Source organism: Giraffa tippelskirchi, chromosome 10 (genome assembly GCF_054371585.1).
Source record: "Giraffa tippelskirchi isolate mGirTip1 chromosome 10, T2T-mGirTip1v1.2.pri, whole genome shotgun sequence".
Lineage (NCBI taxonomy): Eukaryota > Metazoa > Chordata > Mammalia > Artiodactyla > Giraffidae > Giraffa > Giraffa tippelskirchi.
This window is the reverse complement of record NC_137284.1, coordinates 12,927,380-12,954,617: the sequence shown is the minus strand read 5'-3', so window position 1 is coordinate 12,954,617 and position 27,238 is coordinate 12,927,380. Positions and strand designations below refer to the sequence as shown.

The following is a 27,238-nucleotide window of genomic DNA, read 5'->3' as shown; positions in this document are numbered from 1 at the left end:
TGCCTTTGATCTTGCCCAGCATCAGGGTCTTTTCCAATGAGTCAGTTCTTTCCATCAGGTGGCCAAAGTATTGGAGTTTCAGCTTCAGTGTCAGTCCTTCTGATGAATATTCGGGACTGATTTCCTTTAGGATTGACTGGTTGCATCTCCTTGCAGTCCAAGGAACTCTCAAGAGTCTTCTCCAACACCACAGTTCAAAAGCATCAATTCTTCGGCACTCAGCTTTCTTTATGGTCCAACTCTCACATCCATACATGACTACTGGAAAAACCAGAGCTTTGACTAGACGGACCTTTGTTGGCAAAGTAATGTCTCTGCTTTTTAATATGCTGTCTAGGTCAATCATAGCTTTTCTTCCAAGGAGCAAGAGTCTTTTAATTCCATGGCTGCAGTCACCATCTACAATGATTGTGGAGCCCCCAAAAATAAAGTCTCTCACTGTTTCCATTGTTTCCCCATATATTTGCCATGAAGTGATGGGACCAGATGCCATGATCTTAGTTTTCTGAATATTGAGTTTTAAGCTAACTTTTTCACTCTCCTCTTTCACTTTCATCAAGAGGCTCTTTAGTTCTTCTTCCCTTTCTGCCATAAGGGTAGTGTCATCTGCATATCTGAGATTATTGATATATCTCCCAGCAATCTTGATTCCAGCTTGTGCTTCATCCAGCCTGGCATTTCACATGATGTACTCTGCATATGTTAAATACGCAGGTGACAATATACAGCCTTGACGTACTCCTTTCCTGATTTGGAACCAGTCTGTTGTTCCATGTCCGGTTCTAACTCTTGCTTCTTGACCTGCATACAGACTTCTCAGGAGGCAGGTAAGGTGGTCTAGTATTCCCATCTCTTGAAGAATTTTCCACAGTTTGTTGTGATCCACACAGTCAAAGGCTTTGGCATAGTCAATAAAGCAGAAGTAGATATTTTTCTGGAACTCTCTTGCTTTTTCGATGATCCAGTGGATGTTGGCAATTTGATCTCTGGTTTCTCTGCCTTTTCTAAATCCAGCTTGAATGTCTGGAAGTTCACGGTTCAGGTACTATTGAAGCCTGACTTGGAGAATTTTGAGCATTACTTTGCTAGAGTGTGAGATAAGTGCAGTTATGTGGTAGTTTGAACATTCTTTGGCATTGCCTTTCTTTGGGATTGGGATGAAAACTGACCTTTTTCAGTCCTCTGGCCACTGCTTAGTTTTCCAAATTTGCTGGCATATTGAGTGTAGCACTTTCACAGCATCATCTTTTAGGATTTGATATAGCTCAACTGGAATTCCAAAACCTCCACTAGCTTTGTTCATAGTGAGAAAGGAGCAGTGACCCCACAAGAGACTGACCCAGACTTGCCTGTGAGTGTCCAGGAGTCTTCAGCAGAGGCATGGGTTGGCGGTGGCCTGCTGCAAGGTTGGGGGCACTGAGTGCGGCAGTGCGTGAAGGAGACCTTTTGAAGGAGGTTGCCATTTTGTTCATTACCTCCACCATGGTTTGGTCTTAGGTCAAACAACAGGGAAGGAACATGCCCCACCCATCAACAGAAAATTGGATTAAAGATTTACTGAGCATGGCCCCGCCCATCCGAACAAGACCATTTCCCCCACAGTCAGTCTCTCCAATCAGGAAGCTTCCATAAACTTCTTATCCTTATTCTCAGAGGGTGGAGAGAATGAAAACCACAATCACAGAAAACTAATCAAACTGATCCCATGGACCACAGCCTTGTCTAACTCAATGAGAAGACAACAGGATATCTTGGAAAAATGGCTGATTGCACGTGTAGGCAGAGAATGTACAAGGCGCATCTGAAATATCTGGCCAGAAAGCAAAGAATGATCGAAGATCAGGAGGAATAGATCAAAAATGAGTCAGAACTCACTTGAAGACATTCCTGCTGGTCACAGAGGGGAAAGTTTGAACATCAATAGCATAAAAATGGTAATGAACCAAAACATATCAAATACTTTTAAATCCAAGAAGTCATAATAATACAAAAACAAAGCAAACACAAATTGATTCCTTTGGAAGATGCTAGGGAGCTGACTATTTTGAAAACTGCTATAAAGGGAGAGTCAGGCCTTTAGGGCAGGAGGAGACGAGGATGACAGAGGATGAGATGATTGGATGGCATCACCAACTCAATGGACGTGAGTCTGAGCAAACTCTGGGAGATAGTGAAGGATAAGGGAAGACTGGTGTGCAGTCTATGGGGTCACAAAGAGTTGAACATGACTTAGTAACTGACCAACAACAACAACAGGCCTTTACTCTCCCCTTTCTGTAGAAACATTACCACTGGGTAACCACATAGATGATAAATTTCTCTATTTAGAAGTATTCCAGCATGTAAATAAACAAGGGGTGATAAGTTAAAACACTACTGGTTACAATTCCTGGATTTAGATCTAAGCATGGAACTAGCAAAACAGAACAAGATAGTCAGTCATGGACCTCACTTGAAAGACACATGACCACCTATTAAGCATCTTCCCTCCAAAAAACAATCAAACTGGGACTTCCCTGGAGGTCCAGTAGTTGAGACTCTGCACTTCCACTTCAGAGGGTACAGGTTCCATCCCTGGTTGGGGAACTAAGATCCCACATGCCATGCAGTGCAGCCAAAAAGTTAATTAATTAAAAAACAGAAAACAATCAAACCTTTATCTGATTAAGCCTCTGCTCAGTCACTTCAGTAGTGCCCGTCTCTTTGTGACCCCACGGACTGTAGCCCGCCAGGCTCTTCTGTCCATGGGATTCTCCAGGCAAAAATACTGGAGTGGGTTGCCATTTCTTTCTCCAGGGGATCGTCCAGACCCAGGGATTGAATCCCGTGCCTCTTGCATCTCCTGCACTGGCAGAAGGATTCTTTACCACTGAGCCACCTGGGAAGCCCAAGCCTCTAGATACTACAATTTGTAGAAAATGCAAATGGAGAGGAAATGCACTAAATAGACAGCAATTGGGGAAGACAATCCACAAAAACCCTGACTGTGGAAAGTCTGCAGGACAAATGGTTTGATTTCTTTAGTAAATAAATCATACAGGAAGAAAAAAGGGAATCTCTAGATTAAAAGAGACCTAAAAAACATATTTGAAACAAAACAGACAAACCAAAAGCAAATTGAAGCTAAACCCTGATGTGCAGAGATTCAGGCCTGCATGATAAAAACCATTGTAAAAAAACATGCAAGTAATCCCCAGAGAGGTGGGTACACAGCTAGTCAGGGGGAAGTGGGGTTGTTTGGGGACCAGCACATGGAGGGCTCAGGGTGGGCTGTGTTGACAAGATGCTGTTGCCCGAGAGTAATCCAGGTCACTGTGTATTTATTTCACACTGTTTTCTATATCTGTGTTGCATTTAACAGTAAAAAGTTTTAAGTGGTAACAGAAAACCAGAAAACGTTTTCACTTATTCGTTTAGTTTTAAAATAATTTAACACTTCATAGTCTGTATCTCTATCAAATTATCTTGCTCTTTAAGTGTTTACTCCCCCTGACCCCAACAACTACAACTACAATGTAAGCTCCCATGACAGTAGGAACAGTTTCTGAAAAAGAACATTTTCTATCCTATAGGCCCTCATATCCTCCATGCTAGAGCAGTACCTAACATGCTGTTAATATACAATAAACATGTGTTGAATGAATGCTGAATAAAAGTAAGTAAATCAATAATCTAACAAACATTTATTGAGTATGAGCTGGGGAACAAGCAGATACCAGTCCTGGTCCTCAGGAGCTTTGTGGTTTGTTTTTTTTTAATTTATTATTATTTTAAAATTTTTTATTTATTTATTTTTGGCAGTGCTGGGTCTTCCTTGCTGCTCCGGCTTTTCTCTAGTTGTGGAGCGGGGGTGGCTCTCTAGTTGTGGTGAGTGGGCTTCTCATTGCAGCGGCTTCTCTTGTTGTGGAGCACAGTCTCTAGGGCTCACAGGCTTCAGTAGTGGGGGCTCGTGGGCTTAGTTGCCCTGTGGCGTGTGGAATATTCCCGGGCCAGAGGTTGAACCTATGTCCCCTGCACTGGCAGTTGGATTCTTTACTACTGCACCACCAGGGAACTCAGGTGCTTTGTGTTTTGAGAGGTGGCTGATGCAGTTCCAGGTATCTGTCGTCACAACGGGCTGGAGTGGAACCAAGTGGAAGAAGGCAGTGCTTCAGGAGGTCATGTGTAGTCCAGGAAAGAGAATATGGTGGCTTGGAATAGAGAGACGTAGTAGAAACATTGAGGAGTAGACAGATTCCAAATACATTTGGGGGTAAAACTGACAGATTTGCTTCTTGTGGCTGAGTGGGACAAAGAAAAAGAAGTCAGTGATGTCTTGTGAGTGTGTGTGCGCGTGTGCGCACGCACCTCCTGGATTTTTTTTTTTTTGGCATCGATTTTTAATTTATTTTTTGGCCACACCCCACAGCATGCGGGGATCTTCATTTCCCAGTCAGGGATCAAACCTGGGCCCTCGGAGTCTTAGCCACTGGATCTCCAGGGAAGTCCCCAGAGATGTCTTTCCAATTTTTCCATTAAATGGATGAAGCCAATATTACTAAGAGGGGCCAATCTGAAGTAACATAAAAGAGAGACACTCACGGCACTGAAAGCTGCCCTCCCCACTCCACCCACAAAAGGAGTATCTCACCGCCTGCCAGGCTCCTTCAGTGTCCCCTCGTTTCTCAGGGAGCTGTGGATGCCTTGCATGTAGAAGGCACCCAGTGCTGTCATTTGGATGCAATGCGCAGGCCATGCATTTCCTGCGACTCCAGGCTGAGAGAAGGAGATGCAGGCCAAGCCCCTTCCCCGACACTGTGTGTCATCAGCTTACCGAGTGCGCACCAGGCGTGTGACAGAGGAAGTAGTGTAACCACATGTCCTGACACAAAACCCACTTGCTTTAATCCTCATACATTATGCATGAGGGTAAGTGCTTCTGTTCCTAAATGGTAATTGAAGAAACCCAAGAGCAGACAGGCTGTCAGTGCAGCCAGATTCTCCCTCACCTAAGGGGTGTGTCCAGACTCGAACTCGTGTCAGCCTCAGCCCGTGTCACACAGCCTCCACCTTTCTCTTCCCCCACAAACACTCCGCATCCAAAGCTGCCATTCCACGCCCCCCATAAGTCGTGCTCTTCCAGACCCCAGGACTCTGTCCAGGGGGGCCTCCTCAGAAGGCTGCTCCAACCACCCAAATGTCCCTGGGGCCAGAGCTACTTAGAGGGTGTCCACCTGTGGACCTGGCCACAGGCTGAAAGACATTGGCTTCAGAGGGTGATGACATGGAAGGGAGTGGGGGCCATGTCAGGCAGCTCCAGCTTAAAATCACTGAGCTCTGCTGCTCAAGGTGATGAGATCGGGCACAAACCCAGGTGAGGCAGATCATGCCAGGCCTGCCTGCAGTTGCCACTCCTGCGAGGACCAGTTTGCACTCAAGTCTGGTGTGGGGGAGGTCTGGAAAGAGCAGAGGAGAGCAGAGTCAACCAGTTAGGGAGCCCTCCTCTGTGAATGTATCTTAACCTTCTAGAACAAGGACTGTATTTGACACCTGCTTCCCTGTGGAGGGTAAACACACACTAGATTCTAAATACCCATTGTCTGGTGGCCACAAGGAAATTCTGCCTTCTCCCTCCAGGATGCCCACCCACACCCCTGGCCTTGACAGCAACACTGCATCCTCCTGGCGTCTTCCCCACATCACCCCACCCTGCCTTCTCTCCTTGTCCCAGTGAAATCCAAATTCAGCCCAAATGTCACTCCTATGAAGCTGTCACAGGCAGAGTTCATCTGTTCCCCTCAGTTCCCCCAGAATCCGGAACTCTTCTCAACTAGAGCTTGCACACCAGGGTGTTTTGATTTTCCTGGTCCACGTAAGAGCTCTCTAAACGTGGCTGCAGGGAAGCACGAGGCCATGAAACTGATAAGCATGTGAGCATATTACGAAGATCAGGCTTCTGCTCTTGGCTTTTTTCACGTACCATTTAGGAACAGAAGCACTGACCTCATATGTCACGGGTTTAGTGTCAGGATATGTGGTTATCCTTCTTCCTCTGTCACACAGTAAGTGTGTGACTCTGTGTGCACTCAGTAAGCTGACAGGACAGTGTCATGGGAAGGATCTTGGCCTGCATCACCTTCTTTTAATCTGGGATTGTAGTGAACGCACACGTGTACTTTGCATTAAAATGACAGCACTGGGTGCCTTCTACCTGCAAGGCATTCATCGCTCCATGAGGTAAGAGGGGATGCTGAAGGAACCTGGGAGACAATATAAGATGCTTCTTTAGTGTGTGGGGCGGGGGTGGAGCAGCAGTTTCAGTGCCACGAGTGTCTCTCCTTGTCATTACTCGGGATTGGTTACTTTCAATCATCTACCCTATCTGAAGAATACTTCGTCACTGGTGACTGTAGAGCACCTACTTTGTACACTTACAAATTCCGTAGGTTATTTTGTCCCATTATGCAGAAAATTACATTTTGACATCTTCTATTTAGCTTTAGAGTGCTTTATACGGCGGAAGGTGGCAGATCTTTTTTTGCTACTTATTCAGTGGACATGATTTACTGTGCCAATCAGCGTGCTAGGCCCTGAGGACTCAAAGGTGCATAAGACATTGACAAAAATGCAAAAAAAGGTGATAAATACCATGATTTATCTCTGCTCACTGCAGCCGGGCTGAGGGGTGATGGGGGCCTTGCCTAGACAACGCTGGGGTTGTGTATTGCCTCCTCATCCTCCTACCTGGAAGAGGTGTGTATCATTTGCCATTTGTCATTTCCCTGCCCACAGCTCGCCATATGATCACATCTAACTGCAAATCCTAGCCTGTCCCTAGAAGGCGGAGATCTAGAAATATTCTGTGAAGAACACAAATGACTATTGTGCAGGCGACTTTCTCCTGACGTGCAGAGATGTCTGTGAAGGAGAAAGGCATCCGGTGGGTGAGAAGCATTAGGAAAAGTGCAATAGTGGGGAATTCTGGCTGCAGAGAAGGGGTCCCAGTAGGAGTGCTGGGAGGTGAGTTAGCAAAGGAAGACAGGTCACACTGTGACAGCCAGGCAAGGAGGTCCCAGATTTGATCCAGGAGACACTGTGGGCTTCATTTATTTATTTACTGGCTGCTCTGGTCTTTGTTGCAGCTCCCAGGCTCTCTGCCAGCTCAGTAGTTGAGGCACACCGATTTAGTTGCCCCTTGGCATGTGGAATCTTTCTGGATCAGGGATCAAACCCGTGTCTCCTGCATTGGCAGCCAGATTCCCAACCACTGGACTACCAGGGAAGTCCAACACTGAGGGTTTTAAAGGAGCTGTGGTGCAGGATGAGTGACCTGACTGCCGTGTGTAGGAGAGAGAAAAGGGTGGCCAAACTGGAGGCAGAAGATCCATTTTCTTATTATTATCTTTTTTTTTTTTTATGCATCACTTTGCTCTCCTTGTAGGGTAGCCAGATAATGCAGACCTTAAGCCTGCGAAAATCACGTGGTTTCTTCAATAAACCTTGGAGCTTCTGCAGTTCTCCTGGGGCCCACAGACTACCTAGTCCCAAGGAGTCAAATATTAAGCTTTCTTGGCAGCCACACCTTCCTTTGATGTTTGGGTTATTGAACACAAACAATGTGTCTTCAGCATCATCCATTTCTGTTCCTAAGAGTGCTAGTTGTGCTTTCTTCCTGATGAACAGTCTGACTGCATCTTGAACAATTTCTTTGTCAGAGTTTCCTTTTGTCTTTGTATATTCTAGCATGTAGGAAAGGCCATTACAACCCCTGGTTGGGAAACCAACTTTCAAAGCTATGTGTTCAAGCTTATCTTTTTTTTTTAATATATATTTATTTGGCTGTACCAGGTCTTAGTTGCGGCATGCAGGATCTTTTTCTGTTGTGGTTTGTGGAATCTAGTTCCCTGATGAGGGCTCGAACCTGCATCCTCTGAACTGTCAGTGTGGAGTCTTAGCCACTGGACCAGCAGGAAAGTCCTCAGGCTTATCTTTAAGAAGTTGTTTTATCTCATTTACTGCTAAAGGTGTCCTCTTGCTCATAGCCTGGACAGTGGCCCGGACTAATGGAGCTGACATCCTCCCTGTCTAGGTGCCCTAGTGCCTTGGGCCAGAGTGCAGCACCACGGCCTCTCTCCATGGACACAGTGGGCGCATTCTCCATTTGATTCTTACACTAATACAGGCAAAAAGGATCTGCCTGCAATGTGGGAGACCTGGGTTCAATCCCTGGCTTGGGAAGATCCCCTGGAGAAGGGAAAGGCTACCCACTCCAGTATTCTGACCTGGAGAATTCTATTCACTGTATAGTCCATGGGAGTCCCAAAGAGTTGGACACAACTGAACGACTTTCACTTTCACTTTCTAATCCAGGCAAAGGTGGGTAAGAGCTTGAAGTGGGATCCTCTGAATGGAGAGGAAAGAGAGGATGCTACACATCACCCACTTAAGAGAAAGACTTGGCGAGGTCTGGAACAAATTACGTACGAGATGCAAAGAAGGGTGGAGAGTCAGAGATGACTTCCAGGTTTGGAGCCTAGGAGAATGATCATATTATAACTGGAGGAAACAGTGCAAGATGGACAAGTCTGGGAAGGACGTTCGGGGCTTGCTGACTGCAAGTTCAGTTCAGTTCAGTGGCTCAGTAGTGTCCGACTATTTGCGACCCTGTGGGCTGCAGCAGACCTGGCTTCCCTTTCCATCACCAACTCCTGAGCCTACCCAAACTCATGTCTGTCACGTCGGTGGTGCCATCCAACCATCTCATCCTCTGTCATCCCCTTCTCCTCCTGCCTTCAATCTTTCCCAGCATCAGGGTCTTTTCAAATGAGTCAGTTCTTTCCATCAGGTAGCCAAAGTATTGGAGTTTCAGCTTCAGCATTAGTCCTTCCAATGAATATTCAGGACTGATCTCCTTTAGGATTGACTGGTTGGATCTCCTTGCAGTCCAAGGGACTCTCAAGAGTCTTCTCCAACACCACAGTTCAAAAGCATCAATTCTTCAGCGCTCAGCTTTCTTTATAGTCCAACTCTCACATTCATAGATGACTACTGGAAAAACCATAGCTTTGACTAGATGGACCTTTGCTGGCTGCAAAGCAGGGCTTTTATTTTGTTTACTCTTGTCTCCCAGTACCTAGAGCAATGCTCAGCACACAGTCTGTGCTCAGTATTACTTGTTGACTGTAATACCAGTAGAGCATGGAGAAGTTCCCAAAGAACTGTTAATGCCAGATTGCCACTCTTTTGCGATGTCAATGCTAGGAAGGCAGACTTACCTCCTTTTTATTTTTAAGTTATTTTAATAATGCAGGGCATGTTGGCTTTGTGGGGTTTTTAAAATATTTATTTGGCTTCGCCAGGTCTTAATTGCAGCATGTGGGATCTAGTTCCCCGACCAGGGATCGACCCCGGGGGCCCCTGAATCTTAGCCACTGGACCACCAGGGAAATCCCAGATTTACCTCCTTGAAACCACAAGATGAGTTGCTGAGAAAGTGTAGAGGAAAAAGTGGCTGAAAGAGAGAGCTTTGGGAACGTTGATATTTAGGGGCAAGAACGTCCGACTACAATCCGGGGAAGGTGGGCATTGGAGGCCTGAACCAGGGAAGGTGGGCATTGGAGGCCTGAACCAGGGAAGGTGGGCATTGGAGGCCCGGATCTATGGGTATCAGATGCTGCAAATGGGTGATGGAGCCCGGGACAGAGAGGAGGGCACGGGGTTGAGGAACTTGGGGAAGGCTTGGCGGGCAGCTGCTGGCAGGAGGGAGCTGAGGGCAATGGCTGGAGCGGCAGGCTGGCCCAGGGGCGGTCCTGGTTTCTGTTTGGGTTTGGAGGGATTCTACGTGGGACCTGGATGTGGAGCTAGTTGGAGAGAGCCTGAAGATGGAGGGAGGCAGGGACGGAGGGAAATCGTGGCGGGCCTCCGAGAGGCGGCTGGGAGGCTGTTTTCCAGCGGAAAGGGCCACTTCTAGGAGAGGAGGAGTGCAGGAAGGTTAAGTTTCGCCATCGCTCGGTCCTTCCCGCGGGCCTGTTCGGTGCGGGGCACAGTGCGAGCGAGCCGAGGGCCACCACCGGGCAGGTAGTTAGCCTGGCGGTTCCACCGCCTTCAGGAGGTGGCCGCGCTTCCCGGTTCCCCAGGGGAGGAGGCGGCCCCGACCCCGGGGGGTGGGGGCGGAGAATGGGGGAGGGGAAGGGGGCACAGATGGGGGAGGAGAGGAAGCGGCGGGGGCGAGGGCGGGGAGGGCTCGGGCCGGGAAGGCGCGGCGGCGCGGTGGCGCGGCGGGCGGGGCGGGGCGACGCGGGAGCCACACCCTGAGACTACCTGCGCGCGACAGGAAGGGCCGGGCAGAGCCTGGGTGGCCGGAGCGCTGGGCCTGCGACCGGAACGAGGCCCGTCCCGCGCCCCGGCCCCAGCCCCCCGGCGATGGCCAGAGCCCCGCGGCCTCCGGGACCATGAAGAGCGAGAGGGCGCGCAGGGGCGCAGGCGGCTCTGGTGGCCTCGGCGCTGGACTCAAGTACACCTCGCGGCCGGAGGTGGGCGGCGCGGGCGCCGTCGAGGCGGGACGCGCGGGGGCTGGGAGTCTGGGGGTTCCGGGGAAAGGCCGGGGGGCCAGGGAATCGGGGGGTGTTTGGGCACCGGGCGGACCAGGGGGACCGGGGAACCGGCAGCGCCGCGCTTGTCTCGGCCGAGGGAGCCGCTGCGCTGCCGGTTTGTGGCCGCGGCGCCGGCCCGACAGGTGGAATTTCCTGCTTGGCGGGTGCCTGGCCGGACCTTCGGCTCAGCCCCGCGGCCCCTTCCCCCGGCCCTCTCCCCGACCCCAACCCCGGGCTGTTCCCTGGCCTGGAAGTGGGCTCGTCTCGGCACCTGGTTATCTCCTAGGAAGCCGCGGCGCAGGCTGCGAGCGGGGGTTTGGGCCAGGGAGGGAAGTTTCCAGGCGGCTCTGGCGTTCTGGAGTCCTTGGCCTCTGCGGGAATTTGCTCTTGTCTTGATGGTCAGAAGGCTTCTGAGCCCCCCGGGCAGAGGGCAACCGGGAGCCCAGAACTTCGGTTGCCATAGAACCTGGAGCTTAGGACTCCAGGGTGGGGCTTGCTTGGTCTTCTCGGAAGGCGGATGGAGCCCTTTGGAAAGGAAGTGGGAACCTGTGTCTTGAACCTGTCAGAGACCATGAAGCAGGGAGCTCTCATTTGGTGGAAAGAATCTTTGTTGCTGGCGTTCAGTCGCTCAGTCCTGGCCGGCTCAGTCGTGTCTCTTTGTGACCCCATGAACCGCAGCACACCAGGCTTCCTTGTCCTTAACCATCTCCTGGAGTTTGCTCAAACTCATGTCCATTGGATTGGTGATACCATCCAACCATCTCCTCCTCTGTCGTCCCCCCTTCTCCTTCTGCCTTCAATCTTTCCCAGCCTTAGGGTCTTTTCTAATGAGTCGGGAACTTGAAAACATTAAATCTTACCATGGAGAGTGGAAATAGGTTGTTAGTTTCTTTACTGATGGCAGTAAAAGGGCACCCTAGGTGGCAGTGCCCAGACAGGACTGGCAGCCAGGCCTCCACCTCCCTGCTAATGGGCCCCCAGCGCCCTCTGCACACCAGGTCACCGCCACTGAGGGGTGCTGAGAGGCGGGGCTGTTTGGGGCTCTGCAAACGTGGGCCTGTCCCCCTCTCTCCCGGGATCCTGGAGCTGGTGAGCTCCTCTACTAGCCCACACTCAGCGGTTGGGCCCGCATCGGGCCTGATTTGGGAGGTCTCACGGACCAGTCCATTTCTCCAGTGGCGTGCAGACTGAGGGAGCTTGCCAAAGACTAGATTCTGGGTCTGCCCTGGTGCCCTGAGCCACCAATCGCAACTGAAGTGGGCACTCTGTTCTCCACTTGCCCACCCCGTGTGGGAGGAAGCAGGACTCAGCACCCAGTCTGGAGGCTGGGGTCTGTGGCCAGTTGTCTGCTCTGCTGGCGGCCGATGCAGCTGAGTGGCTGGCCTCTGTTTCCTTTCTGTAATTCCCGTGTTTGCGAATCCCTGATAATTGCCTGTTATAGGGGCTCTAGAGCCCTGCCTTCTCAGCAGAGAGCCCGCTGTCTGGTGGTGTTATTTCAGGACTGTTTTTCTTCCCTCTCTCTTCCTCACTTCCCTTTCAGGGACCCTCTGCAGCTGACACTGCCCACATGCCACACTGGCCTTTGAGCTCCTACGGCCACCCGTCAGCCCTCACTTCCTTCCCCTTTGGTCCCTCCTCATTTCTCACCTTCCGTGAAGCTCATCCATTCTCCACACCAATTCTGCCGTTTTCTCCAACGTGGATCACTCCATCTTTCCTCCCTCCAAGCTCCTTGGAACCGGCAGTACCATGTCCTGGTCTTGGGCTGGGCTCTCAAAGACAAGTAAGATCTGGTTATTTCCCTGGAGGCCCTTACCCTCTTGAGAGCCATGTTAAGAGATGTGCATGAAAATTAGACGTGACTCTGGGCTCCTCTGGTGGCTCAGACAGCAAAGAATCTGCCTACAATGCAGGAAACCCAGGTTCAATCCCTGGTATGGGAAGATCCTTTGGAGAAGGAAATGGCTACCCACTCCAGTATTCTTGCCCAGTGAATCCCATGGACAGAGGAGCCTGGTGGGCTATAGTCCATGGGGTTGCAAAGAGTCAGACATGACTGAGCTGTTGTTCAACACTGTCCTGAAAGAAGTAGCTTGCTGTGCCCAAAGCTCATTTCAGTTTCTCCAGGAAGTTTTCCCGCGTGCCTTCCTGCTTCATGCTTCCCCAGCTCTCTCACCCCAGCTCTGGATCACCCTGCCGTGTTGGCAGTCGGGGTCTGCGGACTCTACCTTGGCTGTCTTCTGACCAGGAGTGCAGCCGCTGCCCCTGGGTTTGTCCTCTGCATTAGCACAGCCAGTCTGGGTCACGCTGAGTCCCTCAGGAGTGCTGTTGCTTTTGAGTTCCTTTCTCCTGGCCACTTCCATCCCTTCGTGGAGGGAGAAAGGTTCTGTTTGGTGATGCTTGGATCTGGCTGCCTCCTTCCCAGGCTGATGACTCAGTCCCCTCTGCACCCCCTCCACCTGATCTTATTACTATTAAGTGGGAGGTGGCCACCTATGTGTTCCCCAGGATTTCCAGAGCCCTGATATACATGTCCTGTCTGGGGACTGTTGAGCCCGGCCTGCAGGAGAGCAAGGTCACGGATGTCAGTTATCACGGTCATTGATGATAACTGGGAAGCCTGCCTCATTGGGTGTCTTGGCCCCTGTCAAACCTTAGATGGTGGCCAGGCAGCTGCTTGGAAGGAGCCCTTGGTTCTTTCTCAAGTTGGCATCGCCCAGGTGAGACTCAATGTCCCCTTGGCATGCAGAGACCAGGATTGGGAGATCATATTTGGTGGGGTCAAAATCAGATCTCTTGGGGACCAGGCTCTGCAGCTCTGGCTATTCTCAGGCTCTCCTCTCTTTGTTCGTTGGTCATCCACATGACAGATAGTTATTAGGTGCCCGTCGACGGAGCAAGTGCCAGGTCCTGAGCAGTAGTCCTGAGGGAGAGCCCGGCCACACAGTCTCTGCCTTCAGGGATTGCCCGGTATGGTATAGCACTTATTGTTGTTCAGTTGCTCACTTGTATCCAGTTCTGCGATTCCATGGACTGCAGCACGCCAGGCTCCTCTGTCATTCACTATCTGCCAGAGTTTGCTCAAACTCATGTCCATTGAGTCAGTGATGCCATAGTGTAGCATAGAGATATTTGATTCTTCATGGTAAGAACTGGGTCCTGGAGAAGCCAGTGGCGGGCAGGGAGGGGGGGCACTTAGGAGGGGTGTCTGACTCAGGCTTGAAGGGCCAGGGTAGGTGAGTTATAGCCAGAGCCACCTGTGACATGATGACAGGAATATTTAATGTGGAGCCAAGACCTGGTGCCACTGCTTTCCCTCCAGGTGATCTCAGAGATGTTACCTAATCTCTCTATGCCTCAGTTTCTGTGTTATAAAAATGATATGTATGTTACAGGCTTATTGCAAAGATGAAAAGGGATAATTTACATGCAGGCCCTTTATAAGGTGCAGCCTGGTGTACAGCTGTGTGGCCTGCCTCCGGAACACAGGGAATGTCTCCTCAGTGATGGAGACTCTCTTCCAGTCTTTATTTCTCCTCCCTTTACTCGGCTTTTATGAGCAAGGTCCTCCTGGGAAAGGGAAATGGTGCTGAGACTGGCTACTCGACCCTTTCTCCCTCCCACCACACAAAACAGAACTTTCAGCACTTCCTTCTTTCTCGGTTCTGTGCTGGCCCCTCCGGAAGGGGAAGGCCCTGTGCTGGGAGGTGTGTGCGGTGAGGAGTTGAGGGGGAGTACTGAGACCTGGGTGCTGTGAATGGACAGGAAGCCTGTGTTCCTCAGCTCTTACCCAGCCTTCCCTCCACCTTGGTCCTGGGAAGACCTGGAAATCCATGGCCTTCATTTAGGACATGGGAAAGCTGAGGGTAAGAGACGATGACACTAGCTTGACAGCTCCCCAGGGAAGAAGCCTGTGTCACCTGCAAACCCCTGGGAGTCTCCATGAGCAGGCTCCTTGGTGGGGGTGCATCTCATCACAGCCCCCTTCCTCCGCCCACACCTGAACCTCTTGCGGCCAGCTGTGGTCTGTGGCTGCTGTGGTTCTGGAGTTCCCCTGATGCCATCTCCTTCTCTGGCCTGTGGTTCTGCCCAGGCTATTGGCTCATATCTCCTAAAAGAGAAAGTCTACTCTTGGAAAAGTAGTGACTGTGTGACAAGCCCCCGAGGAGCCCAGGTCCCAAAGGTGTGGCTTCTGGCCACATGCATGCTGCTGGAGTGTTTAGAATACTAATCATTGCTGAGTTTATTGAACATGGACCATGTATTATACCTCTTAGCATCAGTACTATTATTATCCTTTTATAAGTGAAGGAAGTGGAGCACAGAGAGGCTAAGTAACTTGCCCAAGGTCACAGAGCGAAACAGTGGTGAGATCAGGATTTGAACCCAAGCAGTCTGGCTTTGCTGTATTCCACTTGGACTGCCTCAGTGCAAGACAGGGCTAGTAGCCCAGTGGGCTCAGGAAGGGGTGAAGCACTAAGGGTAAGAGCTGATTTGATTTGGTAAGAAAATGGGTTTTTCTTCTTGGGACTTAGCACATTTATAATAACCATTTGGTAGTATAGGAAGGGTCACTGGGAACTTCTAAGAAGCTCATGGAACTCTCACCCTGGCTGGCAGTGGTGAGAAGAGTGTTTGGGGTTTGCTCAATGTTCGTGGGCAGTATTTGCCCTTTTTTATTTGCTAAGAACTTTTCTAGAAGCAGATTCCTACTGAGAATTCCATCTTGGAAACTCACATTTTCAGAATTTGCTTGTTCTTCTAGGCTTAGCAACAGAATCTTTAGAATCCTTGTGATGGTTGACTAAGGGCTCAGAATCTTGGATCCTTTGTTCTCCTGAGTTGGTGGTGATGGTGGTGAAAGGTGAAGAATAGGATGACAGTCATTACTACCCATCACTAAATATGAGCACTTTGGTTTATTCTTTCTTTATCCTCACAGCAACTATAGGAGAAAAATGCCTAGTTTATAGATGACCATGTGTGTGTGCATGTATTCATTTGCTCAGTCGTGTGTGATTCTTTGTGACCCCATGGACTGACTGTAGCCCACCAGGCTCCTCTGTCCATGGGAGTCTCAACTGGAGTGGATTGCCATTTCCTCCTCCAGGGGATCTTCCCCACCAGGGATCAAATCTGTGTCTCTTGCGTCTCCTGCCTTGGGAGGTGACTTGTTTACCACTGTGCCACCTGGGAAGCCCCCACAGATGACAGTACTGAGATTCAAAAGGTTTGCATAATGGCCCAATCCCAAAGAAAGGCAGTGTCAAAGAATGTTCAAACTGCCGCACAATTGCAATCATCTCACATGCTAGCAAAGTAATGCTCAAAATTCTCCAAGCCAAGCTGCAATAGTACATGAACTGTGAACTTCTGAATGTTCAAGCTGGATTTAGAAAAGGCAGAGGAACCAGAGATCAAATTGCCAACATCCGTTGGATCATCGAAAAAGCAAGAGAGTTCCAGAAAAACATCTGCTTCTGCTTTATTGATTATGCCAAAGCCTTTGACTGTGTGGATCACAACAAACTGTGGAAAATTCTTCAAGAGATGGGAATACCAGACCACCTTACCTGCCCCCTGAGAAATTTGTATGCAACTCACAAAGCAACAGTTAGAACTGGACGTGGAACAACAGGCTGGTTCCCAATCAGGAAAGGAGTATGTCGAGGCTGTATATTGTCACCATGCTAATTTAACTTATATACAGAGTACATCATGCGAATTGCTGGGCTAGATGACACCAGCATTCGAATCAAGATTAAATCAAGTTCGAATCAAGATTGCCATGAAAAATATCAACAACCTCAGATATGCACCACTCTAATGGCAGAAAGTGAATAGGAACTAAAGAACCTCTTGATGAAGGTGAAAGAGGAGAGTGAAAAAGCTGACTTAAAACTCAACATTCAAAAACCGAAGATCATGGCATCCAGTCCCATCAGTTCATGGCAAACAGATGGGGAAACAATGGAAACAGTGAGAGACTTTATTTTTGGCAGCTCCAGAATCACTGCAGATGGTGACTGCAGCCATGAATTTAGAAGACACTTGCTCCTTGGAAGAAAAGGTATGACCAACCTAGAAAGCATATTAAAAAGCAGAGATATTACTTTGCCGACAAAGGTCTGTCTAGTCAAAGCTCTGGTTTTTCCAGTAGTCATGTATGGATGTGAGAATTGGACCATAAGGAAACCTGAGTGCTGAAGAGTTGATGCTTTTGAAGTGTGTTGTTGTTGAAGACTCTTGAGAATCCCTTGGACCGCAAGGAGATCCAACCAGTCAATCCTAAAGGAAATCAGTCCTGAAAGTTCATTGAAAGGACTGATGCTGAAGCTGAAACTCCAATACTTTGGCTACCTGATGGAAAGAACTGACTCATTGGAAAAGTCTGATGCTGGGCAAGATTGAAGGCAGGGGGAGAAGGGGATGACAGAGGATAAGATGGCTGGATGGCATCCCAGAATCAATGGACATGAGTTTGAGCAAGCTCCAGGAGCTGGTGATGGACAGGGAAGCCTGGAGTGCTGCAGTCCATGGGGTCGCCAAGAGTCGGACACGACTGAGTGACAGAACTAAACTGAACAGAATGGCCGAAAGGCAGTTAGAGGCAGAGTGAGAGTTCAAACCTAGATCTGTGCAACTTCAAAGTCTACGGCCTTAACCGCAAAGCCACTGTACAGTTGTATTCCGAAGGGTGGGTGATTGACGCACATCCCCAGCAAAGCCCTGGAACACGTGGTTGGACAGAGTCCTGAACACCAGGCGCCAACATGGGTCCACTGCCGACCTCTCACACCACACCCGACTGGTTTCTCCTTTGACGAGGATGGTAAACCTCACCTGGTAAACCAGGAGACCAACTGGAGATGACGCTGAAAAATGTAACTTTTGTTTAGGATATGCATGGTTAAAAATCATTACGGGAATTAAAAAAATTTTTTTTTTAGTTTCTTTATTTTTGGCTGTGCTGAGTCTTTGTTGCTGCGCAGGCTTTTCTGTAGTTGCGGCGAGACGGGGGCTACTCTTCGTTGAGGTGCATGGATTTCTCATTGCGGTGGCTTCTCTTGTTGTGGAGCACCAGCTCAAGGGCACGTGGGCTTCAGTAGTTTCGACTCCCGGGCTCTAGAGCACAGGCTCAGTAGTTGTGGCACAAGGTCTTAATTGCTCTACTCCATTTGGGATCTTCCCTGACCAGGAATCAAACCCTACGTTGGCAGGCAGATTCTATACCTCTGAGCCACCAGGGAAGCCCATAATGGGAATTTTAAAATAGAAGAACTTCACCCACCAGAGGAAACGAATCAGGTTGTTGATGTTTTGCATGCTCTGTGCAGTCTGTGCCACGTACAGGGGTTTTACCTAGTGTGTTGTACTTGTGCAGTGTATGTTCTGGAAGGCGTCTCAGCCTCCTGTCTGCTGGGCACAGTGGAGGACTGCGGGCAGGAGGAACGGGTGTCTCGCTGCACAGCTGTGCCCAAGAGGGTGCCCTCACGCACCCAAGTCACTCAGGGCGGTGGCCTTGGGGCTGCCCCTGCATCCTTCCTGTGTCGTTTCTTATATAGGAACAGCTCTGACGCGGTCTTGGAGAAATCGTCTCTGTTGGTGGCATCCTACCGGGAGGGAAAGGCCGACACCTGGGATGACTTAATCATGAGTCAGAAGGCCCTGGGCTGCCTGCTGGGGAGGCTGCGCAGCATAGCACTCTGTCCAGCTTCGCTGAGAGGGAGCGCACCACCCTGACTGCAGATGCCAAGCCTTCAGCCTCCCACGGCTAGGACTGCAGGATTCCAAGGAGCCAGCAGGGCGCCACGGCAGACCCAGAGTTTTGAGTTGACGAAGCCAGGCCTGTAATGTACATCTCCCTAAAATGTCAATTAAATCTCCCCGCTCCCCAGCATTTTTACGTGGTCATACTTTGAACAATTATTTTCATATTTCATTTTATTTATTTTTGGCCACGCCGCATGGCTTGTGGGATCTTAGTTCCCTGACCAGGGGTTGAACCCAGGCCCTCAGCAGTGAAAGTATGCGGTCCTAACCCCTGGACCGCCAGGGAATTCTCTAGAGAGGCTTTTTAATATCTTGGTGTTGTCTGTGTGTATTTTCTATTAAAAAGTTGCTTTCTTTTTTCTGATTATTGAGGTTAGGAAAGGACTTTTATATATTTTTGGCTGTGCGGGTTTTCTCTAGTTGCGGCGAGCGGGGGCTACTCTTCTTGTGGTGTGCAGACTTCTCATTGAGGTGGCTTCTCTTGTTGAGGAGCATGGGCTCCAGGGCGAGTGGGATTCAGCAGCACATGTGGGCTCAGTAGTTGTGACGCACGGGTTTAGTTGCTCCACTGCCTGAGGGATCTTCCCGGACCAGGGATCGAACCCTTGGATGGAACCTGTGTCTCCTGCATTGGCAGGCAGATTCTTAACCACTGGATCACCAGGGATGCCTCAGAAATATACACCATGAAATTCCTCTGAAATTCTCTCCCCTAGGCTTCATAATCCCAATACGGAGTTTGGTTTCTATTCCCCCACAGTCTTCCATGCATGAACCAATACTTCTGTGGATATTAATATATATATGTACAAGTATTCTTTCCCAAATGGAATCATAATGTTCTTCCTGTTCTGCAGCTAAAGGCATGGTTGTAATGAACTAATTCATCACACATTTATTGCAGGTCTTTATGCATGCTAGGATTGTGGAACAAGACATGGCTCTCTCCTGCTCCCCACCTCCATCCTCAAGGAGCAGGTGGTTGACCTGGAGACGCTGACCAATTGCGACTGGGAGCTGTGCTTGGGGCGTTGGGGAGACCGGAAGGGGCAGGGCTTTCCTGGGGAGCTTCTCAGAGGAGGCACCTAAGTGGAGTTTGGAAGGGTGGGAAGGGCCCAAAACTGTCTTTTTTTTTTCTTCAGTTAACATTGTATTTTAGAGAGTTTTTTCCACATTATTACCTATTCTTTGAAAAACCATTCTTGATTGCTGTGTAAAGTTTCATCAAGTGGATGTGTCATTCTGTATTGTTATTTTATTTGTGGTATGTGTGTGTGCTAATTGCCTGTGTTGTGGAACAATGAATGGAAACAGAGCCAAGGGGCTAAGGGAAGAAACTGACGAACAGCCCTGACCCGTTTGAGTTCTGCTGCTGAATTCTGGGTTCTAGGTTTTAATGGGAATGTTGCCCCTGTGAAGTGGCACCAGATGACCAGAGGTTCAGTTTGAACGGTTGGTTGAGTTGAGCATTTGAGCTGGACAAAGAGCAGACCCAGGGGAGTGTTTCTGTAGCTGCTCGGAGCTGGAGGAGCTGGGAGGAATGAGGCTGGTTCTATTGCAATGCTAATATGCTGGGCTATTGTGATGCCGAGCGCCCTGGGGGAAGGGGAAACTTTGTAAAGCTGGCCCTAGCTGAAAAAGCTATTTCCCCCAGAAAGAGTGGCCCCCGGGGGAATGAGATAGGAGAACACGGTTGGGCAGTTCAGGTTGTAATCGTGGACTGGGGCCTCCAGGCCTTTCCCTGGTGATGGGGCTTTCCTGTTTGCATATTCAGTGCTTTCTCCCAAACTGCTAGATTTGTAGTTGAGCTAACATTCCTGGCCCTGGAGAAGGAAATGGCAACCCACTCCGGTATTCGTGCCTGGAGAATCCCATGGACAGAGGAGCCTGGCGGACTTCAGTCCATGGGGTCGCAAAGAGTCGGACGCGACTGAAGCAACTAACGCTTTCACACTTTAACTTTTCTAACATTCCTGGGGCCTTCTTGGTGGCTCAGATGGTAAAGAATTCGCCTGTAATGCAGGAGACTTGAGTTTGATCCCCGCATCAGGAAAGATTCCCTGGAGAAGGAAATGGCAGCCCACTCCAGTATTCTTGCCTGGAGAATCCCATGGACAGAGGAGTCTGGCGGGCTACAGTCCGTGGGGTCGAATCCATGCCTGCTGCACTGAAAGCTAGGAGTCTTAACCACTGGACTGCCAGGGAAGTCTTGGTTCAGAATCCTGACTGTTGGTAGATACACAGACATACACATACACAGATATACACCAGTGATAAAATCTTATGGAACTTAATAATGAGTACAAGTAAAATGGGAAATCTGAATCAGATCTGTGGGTTATAGCAGTGTCGTGGTGTTATAGTTTTATGAGACGTTACCATTGAGAGAGACTGGGTGAAGCGTATAAGGGACCTTGGTATTATTTCTTATGACTGAACTTGAATTTACAATGATCTCAACAAAAGTGTTAACAACTAAAAAAGCACTATCCCATGAAACTGGAATGTGGGCTCGGTGAGAAAAAAATCAAGAAGAAAGAAGAAAAGAAATTACATGGTGCTGCTTTCACCTCTGTCTTCAGTTTCTCCTTTGTTATCTTAAGTCTTGTAAGTTTCTTCGTTTCTTGTTCAGTTTCTTTCTGGTTTAGCTTCTGGGGGAATGTGCCTGATTATGCCCCTGCAGGCAGATACTTCTGCTCCCGGTCAGGTGACAAGAGAAAGGTGGGCGTGGCTGGGCCAGGAAGAGGGCTTCTGACCAAAAAGGACACGGTGGGGGCAAAGTTTGTGGGATCAAAGAGACTGGCTGTATTGAGGGATGCTGCTCGTTTATGAATCTTGGAGCCCAGCTGAGATAGAATTCTCTGCTTGGAATTACAAAAGAGGGGGAGCATTTAACTGAGGACTGGAGAGGAAGAGACCAGGAGGGTCTAAAGTTAGATGCTGAAGGTGTAGCAGGTGGCGGGGTGGCTGACACCAGAGAGCTTGGCGAGCTGTCAGCTGATCCCTGGGGTGTTGACTGAGCTTTCTGTCCCCTTCCAGGGGAGTGGAGACAGGTCTGGAAAGTTCCCTGGGCCCTGGAACCTGTCTTGGGTAGGCTACTTAATTCTGGCTGTGAAGAGCAAAGTCCTTCAGTCAGTCTGTCAATCAGGTTCTAACCCTGGGCAAAGTCGAGGGTAGAGGGTGTGGGGGAGAGAAGCAGTAGAAAGAGGAAACTGGGGCGCCTGACCTCCCAGGACTGCCTGTCTGCCCGCTGTGCCCTGGGGATATCATTGATGCCAAGGGTCTAAGGGAGGAGAGGTCCCAGGGACAAAGACTGTGGACTAAGGTGGTCCACAGACACTTCTGGAGGGGCTGGGCCCTGGCTCTGTCCTTGGGGACACACTGGGCTTCGGAGGTGGTGATGGGAGCCGAGCCTTTCAGAGTGGCGGGATGGGCACCAGCCTACCTTCTCGCAGGTCTGGGGGCTGCCTGGCTGAGGACAAGGTTAGCACGCCCAGACCAGTGTTGGAGGGGTGGAAATTCACCCACCCCGACCCCTCGTAAAAGAAAGAAGAAGCTTGTATCTGCCGACTCTGGTTGCAGGTGTGTGTGGTCCTAGTGCCACAGTGGTGTGGCCAGGCGGGGCCTTGGGCAGTGCCAGGAATGGGGAGGTGTGCAGGTATGAAACCTGCAGGAGCCGGATGCTGACTGGCAAAGAATCACCAGGTCTTGTGCCCGCAGTGCCCACGGTCAACTGAGTCAGACCCTGGGAACTTTCCGTCTGACTCTGACCACGTGTACGGAGTTTGGGTTTATTTCCTCCAGTGGGAGCCGTTGGCTCTGTGTCAGCTTTCTGTTCTCCTGGATGCCTTGGGGCACAGATTTGCAGGTAATTCTGGATCCTCTGTAGGGTCCCGCCGCCTCACCCGTTTCCGGGCAGGTCAGCAGCTGAGAAAAGGGACCAGGTTGAAGGGGAAGAGTCAGAGTTGAGCAACAAAAAAGGCAGAGAGCTCAGGGAGTCCATCACCAGCTGACGGGCCTCGGCTGGCAGTGTCTGTCTGCTGGCAGCCTCCGGGACTTCTGGGTGCTGCTCATAAGCAGTTGTGGGAGGGCCCTGAGCGTGGGCGCCAAGTCCAGTCCCTCTCCTGGGTACCTTGCATCCCAGGTGGTTGCTTAAAATAGGCCGACTGAAACTGACATGACCCGGCCAGCCGGCTCCTCTCACTGAGCCCTAGGGGAGCTGGGTGGGCCGGGCCAGCAGCCTCCGGGAAAGGGTAGACAGCCAGGTGGCTGGTACTCTCCAGATCCATTTCCCGAGAATGACCTGGGATTCGGGTTAAGCTTGCAGACCGGGGCGGTGCCCCTGCCCGGCAGCATCGGAGCCTCCACATCGGAGCCTCCCGGGAGAGAGCCCGGGGGATCTGGACACTGGGCAAGCACTATGCTCCTTTCGCTGATGTATTTTAATCATTATTTTTCATGACCAGGCAAGTCTGGGAAACGCTGGGGTGGTGCGATTGAGGGGAGCCTCCTGTTTCTTGAGAATCTCACTTCTTTGGGGAATCAGTCGCCCCAGGGCTGGTAAGTGAGTGGATTCCTACCTGGGTGTCTTTTCCCTTCTCCTTTGTTGCTTCGGTCATCCTGTGATGAGCGGATCAAGTGTCCTCTCTGTGCCGTCATTGTGCGGGGCCAGGACTGCAGTGACCGTAGAGTGAGTGAAGTCCCCGCCCTTGAGAGCCTGCATGTCGGCTGCTTTCTGCCCACAGCCGCTGGAGTTTTTGTTTTTTTTTTTGGTGGGTGCTGTTTTTTTTTAAGATTTATTTGTTTATTTATTGGCTGTGCTGGGTCTTCATTGCTGCGCCTGGGTTTTTTCTACTTGTGGAGAGCGGGGGCTGCTTTAGTTGATGTGCTTGGGCTTCTCATTGCAGTGGCTTCTCTGTTGCGGAGCACAGGCTCTAGGGCACGTGGGCTTCAGTAGTTGTGGGCTCACGGACTCTAGAGCTTGGGTTCAGTAGTTGTGGCATTTGGGCTTAGCTGCTTTGAGGCATATGGGATCTTCCCTGACCAGGGATCAAACCAGTATGCCTTGCATTGCAACACGGATTCTTATCCACTGGACCACCAGGGAAGCCCATGGTGCTGATTTAACTGGAGAGAGCCCATCTAAGTAGGGCCCCTCCTGCCTGGAGACAGGGTCCCTTCACAACTAGCAACTTGAAGAAGGGGCCTTTCTCCAGTTTCACCCCTGGTGTCTCCGTGCTATGCATTGTACTGTGCTCCCAGGGTGACAAATACAGTGTTAGGTTTTGGAATTCACTCCTTGCTCTGTCATCTCTGGTGGCCTTGAGCCATGCTGAGTTTCTAGGTACTCTGGCCAGGATCTAACTCGACCTGGCATTGGGGAGTGGCCAAGAGAGTTATGCTGGCTTTGTCTTTTCCTGTTGAAAATAACGGCATCTTCGAAGTCGCACAAGATGGACCCTGACCTTGGGAAATGATTGCAGGCATGCACACCGTGCTTCCTTGTTTGAACCATCTCAACGGATATTTTCTGGTTCTCATCATGGAATTGACATCCATCCTGGGTTTCCCTGGTGGTCCAGTTGTTAAGAATCCACCTGCCAATGCTGGGACACAGGTTCAATCCCTGTTCCAGGAAGATCCTACATGTTGCAGAGCAGCTAACCCGTGTGCCACAACTGCTGAGCCCATGCTGTAGATCTGTGTACCGCGTCTAGAGAGTAGCCACCACTGTCCTCAACTTGAGAAAGCCTGCGTGTAATTAAGACCCAGAACAGTCAAAAATAAAGAAATAAATAGCTCTTACAAAAGAATTGAAATCTGTCCCACCTGGTGGGTATACTGAGTCACCGAAACTGTGACCAGCAGTTCACGGTGGAGCTGGGAGTGGCACATGAAGCCAGCCACCCTGTTTAGCCTCAGGTCAGTGTCTGCAGCCAGTGACCTCACTTCTGCCCCTTGATCTTGATCCTCAGCTGCAGGAGTACATCATCAGGCGTCACGTGAGGGTGTTTCGTGGCCCCTCCCAGGACTCCCTGTGACCTCTTCAGCCTCAGCTTCATCCCCTGCCTTCCCAGCAGATCACACCCAACCTTGGCCAAATGAGGAACAGACTTGAAAAGGAGAGCCTGGTGTGAAGATTTATTTCTTCCCTGTCTGCTTTGACTGGAATCTCGTGTGGATTTTGGGGGTCATGACTGTCGTTTCTGCTGTTTGTAAACACGAGCACTTACCAGTAGCTGTTCTCCCACAAGGACCGTAATGAGCTACCAGCTGCAGCTGTTGGCTCTGGATCTGCTCGTCCCTGGAGCCAGTGGGAGAGCTGGCCTGGCGGGCGAGCAGCGGTGCCAGCCCATCCGGGGGCACTCGGGGAACTGGGCGAAGGGTGCTGTCCAGAGGAGGCTTCCGAGGCTGACTTGGACACAGTTTTGCTTGCTAAGCAAGTAGCTTTTAGCTCTGGTGAATTTGGTACTTAACAGGAGTAGGGTGGCCATGAGGGTCTGTTGTTTAGTCACTCGGTCATGTCCGACTCTGCAATCCCATGGACTGTAGCCCTCCAGGCTCCTCTGTCCATGGGATTTTCCAGGCAAGAATACTGGAGTGGGTTGCTGTTCCCTTCTCCATGGGGTCTTCCCTGATCCAGGAATCGAACCCACGTCTCCTGCACTGGCAGGAGGATTCTTTACCACTGAGCCACCAGAGAAGCCCACAAGGATCTTTCCTATAGCATCAAATAAAATATGCCTTTCCCTTTTTACCTTCTGTAAATTCGTTTTTTGGACAACCCCTGACTTTGGGGAGGATAGGCATCATTTGCACTGGCATGCTTTAAACCGGCAGAAAATATGATATTATCCAGGGCTTACATGTCTCGCCTCCTGGGTCTTTGGGTGGTATCCCCCCATCCCTGCAGGAAGTCGGGTGGACATGGTGGTGATCTGATTTGCCCCGGTGTCCCGCTCCCTGGGTCATCCCTCCAGGAGTCCCTCTGTGTGCACCTGTGATGTCCGTCTGTTCTCCAGGAAGTCGTTCCTCACTCTCCCGTCTGAGCTGGCTTTGAGCCCCCAGGACCTGACTCAAGCCGGCCTGTGAGAAGAGGCCATGAGAGATGTGTGGGCTCTGTTTGTGGTGGGCCAGCACCTGCTTCACAGCACAGCACTGGGTTTTTTGTGTGCTCCTGCAAACGTGGTTACTCTATGAAAGAGAAAGGAGAGGCCCAGGCAGGCATGCGCATCCTCCCTCTTCCATTGGCTCTGTGGCTCTGTGGCCTGTAGAGGTGGTCGCATGTAGGGAGAAGGCTATGTTTGCCTGAGCTGGTGGGAACTCCCTGCCTCCTATTTCCCTGGGGACCTCCTGGTCCCATGCATCTGTAAAACCCCAGCCACAAGGGTTGGTGTGGCTTGTCCCGCTTTGTTGTTTTATGGCTTCACTCCCTTTGTGAAGCGGAGACATCACTTTACCAACAAAGGTCCATAAAGTTAAGCTATGGTTTTTCCAGTAGTCATGTATGGATGTAAGAGTTGGACCATAAAGAAGGCTGAGTGCTGAAGAACTGATGCTGTCGAATTGTGGTGTTGGAGAAGACTCTTGAGAGTCCCTTGGACAGCAGGGAGATCCAACCAGTCAATTCTAAAGGAAATCAACCCTGAATATTCATTGGAAGGACTGAAGCTGAAGCTCCAATACTTTGGCCACCTGATGGGAAGAGGTGACTGGGCTGACTCATTAGAAAAGACTCTGATGCTGGGAAAGATTGAAGACAAAAGGAGAAAAGGTGACAGAGGATAAGATGGTTTGATGACATCACTGACTCAATGGAGATGAGTTTGAGTCAACTCCGGGAGACGGTGAAGGACCGGGAAGCCTGGCGTGCTGCAGTCCATGGGGTCACAAAGAGTCGGACACGATGTAGTGATGAACAACAGCAGCAACACCTCCCTTGTGACTTTGGACAGGTCACTCCCTGTCTCTCAGCCTCAGTCTCCTTATCAGTAAAATGACTGGGTTAGGCAAGATGATCTCTTATATACCTGAAAATAGAGCCAAGAGTAGGGTAATAAAAGAAGTCGTTTAGTTACTGATTAAACAGCATTTCTGGGCTGATTGGAGCCCAGGATTCACACTGCAGGGATGAACAGACCTAGGAGCTGGCCCCACCGCTGACATTGCTCTGCAGCCAGCCTGGGGTTGCCCCTGGGGTCCACTGTCCATGCTGTCAGCCACTTTTCCTTCCTAAGGAGTTTGCTTTCCCGTTTCCCAGAATACTTGCTCCCTGACTTCTGGATGCTGACCGAGGGAGGCCGAAGATGAAGGTCAAATCTGGAGCGCCATCTCGTGGCTGTGTGATCCCACAAAGTCATCGTTTCTCCATGCAATGGTAGTGAGGACACCCGTCACAAATGCTTTCAGGGTTGTTGTGGGGCTTGAAGAAAACAGTTGTGAAGTTACCCTGTACGTTGAAAATAAACTGAATAAGCTATTATTCTGTTACATTTCTTCCAACACATATAAACATAGACATACAGTTTGCTCAGAGTCTAGCTAAAGCCTTATACTATTTTTTCATTTTCCAGTATGTTTAGACAACCAAGGACCATTGGACATTTAAAGCAAACCTGCAACCTAGATGGGCAAAGACATGATTCTGAAGATATATAAAAACAATCAAGTTGGGATCCTAAGAAAGAACAAGAAGGTGGTGAATTTATAGAATCGAAAAGGCTATGGTTAAAAAAAGAACCATCTAAGAATAAAAGTCACTCTTGGAAATGAAATGCATGACTTTTAAAAAAAAATTCGTTGTCTTTGCAGTAAATCTCAAAGTGATGTAAGTCCTTCAGTTTTGTTCTTTTTCAGAGCTTCTTGCGTATGAATTTCAGAAGCGGCTCATCAAT

General features: G+C 50.0%; 1 protein-coding gene and 1 pseudogene across 7 annotated transcripts in view; one reads left to right on the top strand and one right to left on the bottom strand.

Moving 5' to 3' along the window:
* Positions 1 to 5,248: 5,248 nt before the first annotated feature.
* LOC145522396 (iron-sulfur cluster assembly 1 homolog, mitochondrial pseudogene) lies at positions 5,249 to 8,055 on the bottom strand (annotated as a pseudogene).
* Positions 8,056 to 9,845: 1,790 nt separating this feature from the next.
* The window catches only part of ST14 (ST14 transmembrane serine protease matriptase), a 38,115-nt gene continuing 20,722 nt past the window's right edge, over positions 9,846 to 27,238 (top strand). For 3 of the 7 annotated variants that reach the window (XM_081534058.1, XM_081534055.1, XM_081534056.1), the window contains exons 1-3: positions 10,292 to 10,511; positions 26,605 to 26,795; positions 26,918 to 27,171. Coding sequence is in view for 1 of the 7 variants with exons in the window: in XM_081534052.1 (XP_081390178.1) it covers positions 10,431 to 10,511 (81 nt within the window). In the remaining 6 variants the exon portion in view is untranslated. Of the gene's footprint in view, positions 10,057 to 10,291; positions 10,512 to 26,604; positions 26,796 to 26,917; positions 27,172 to 27,238 lie in introns of those variants that run through there. The other 4 variants (XM_081534052.1, XM_081534054.1, XM_081534053.1 and 1 more) reach the window with 2 other exon arrangements.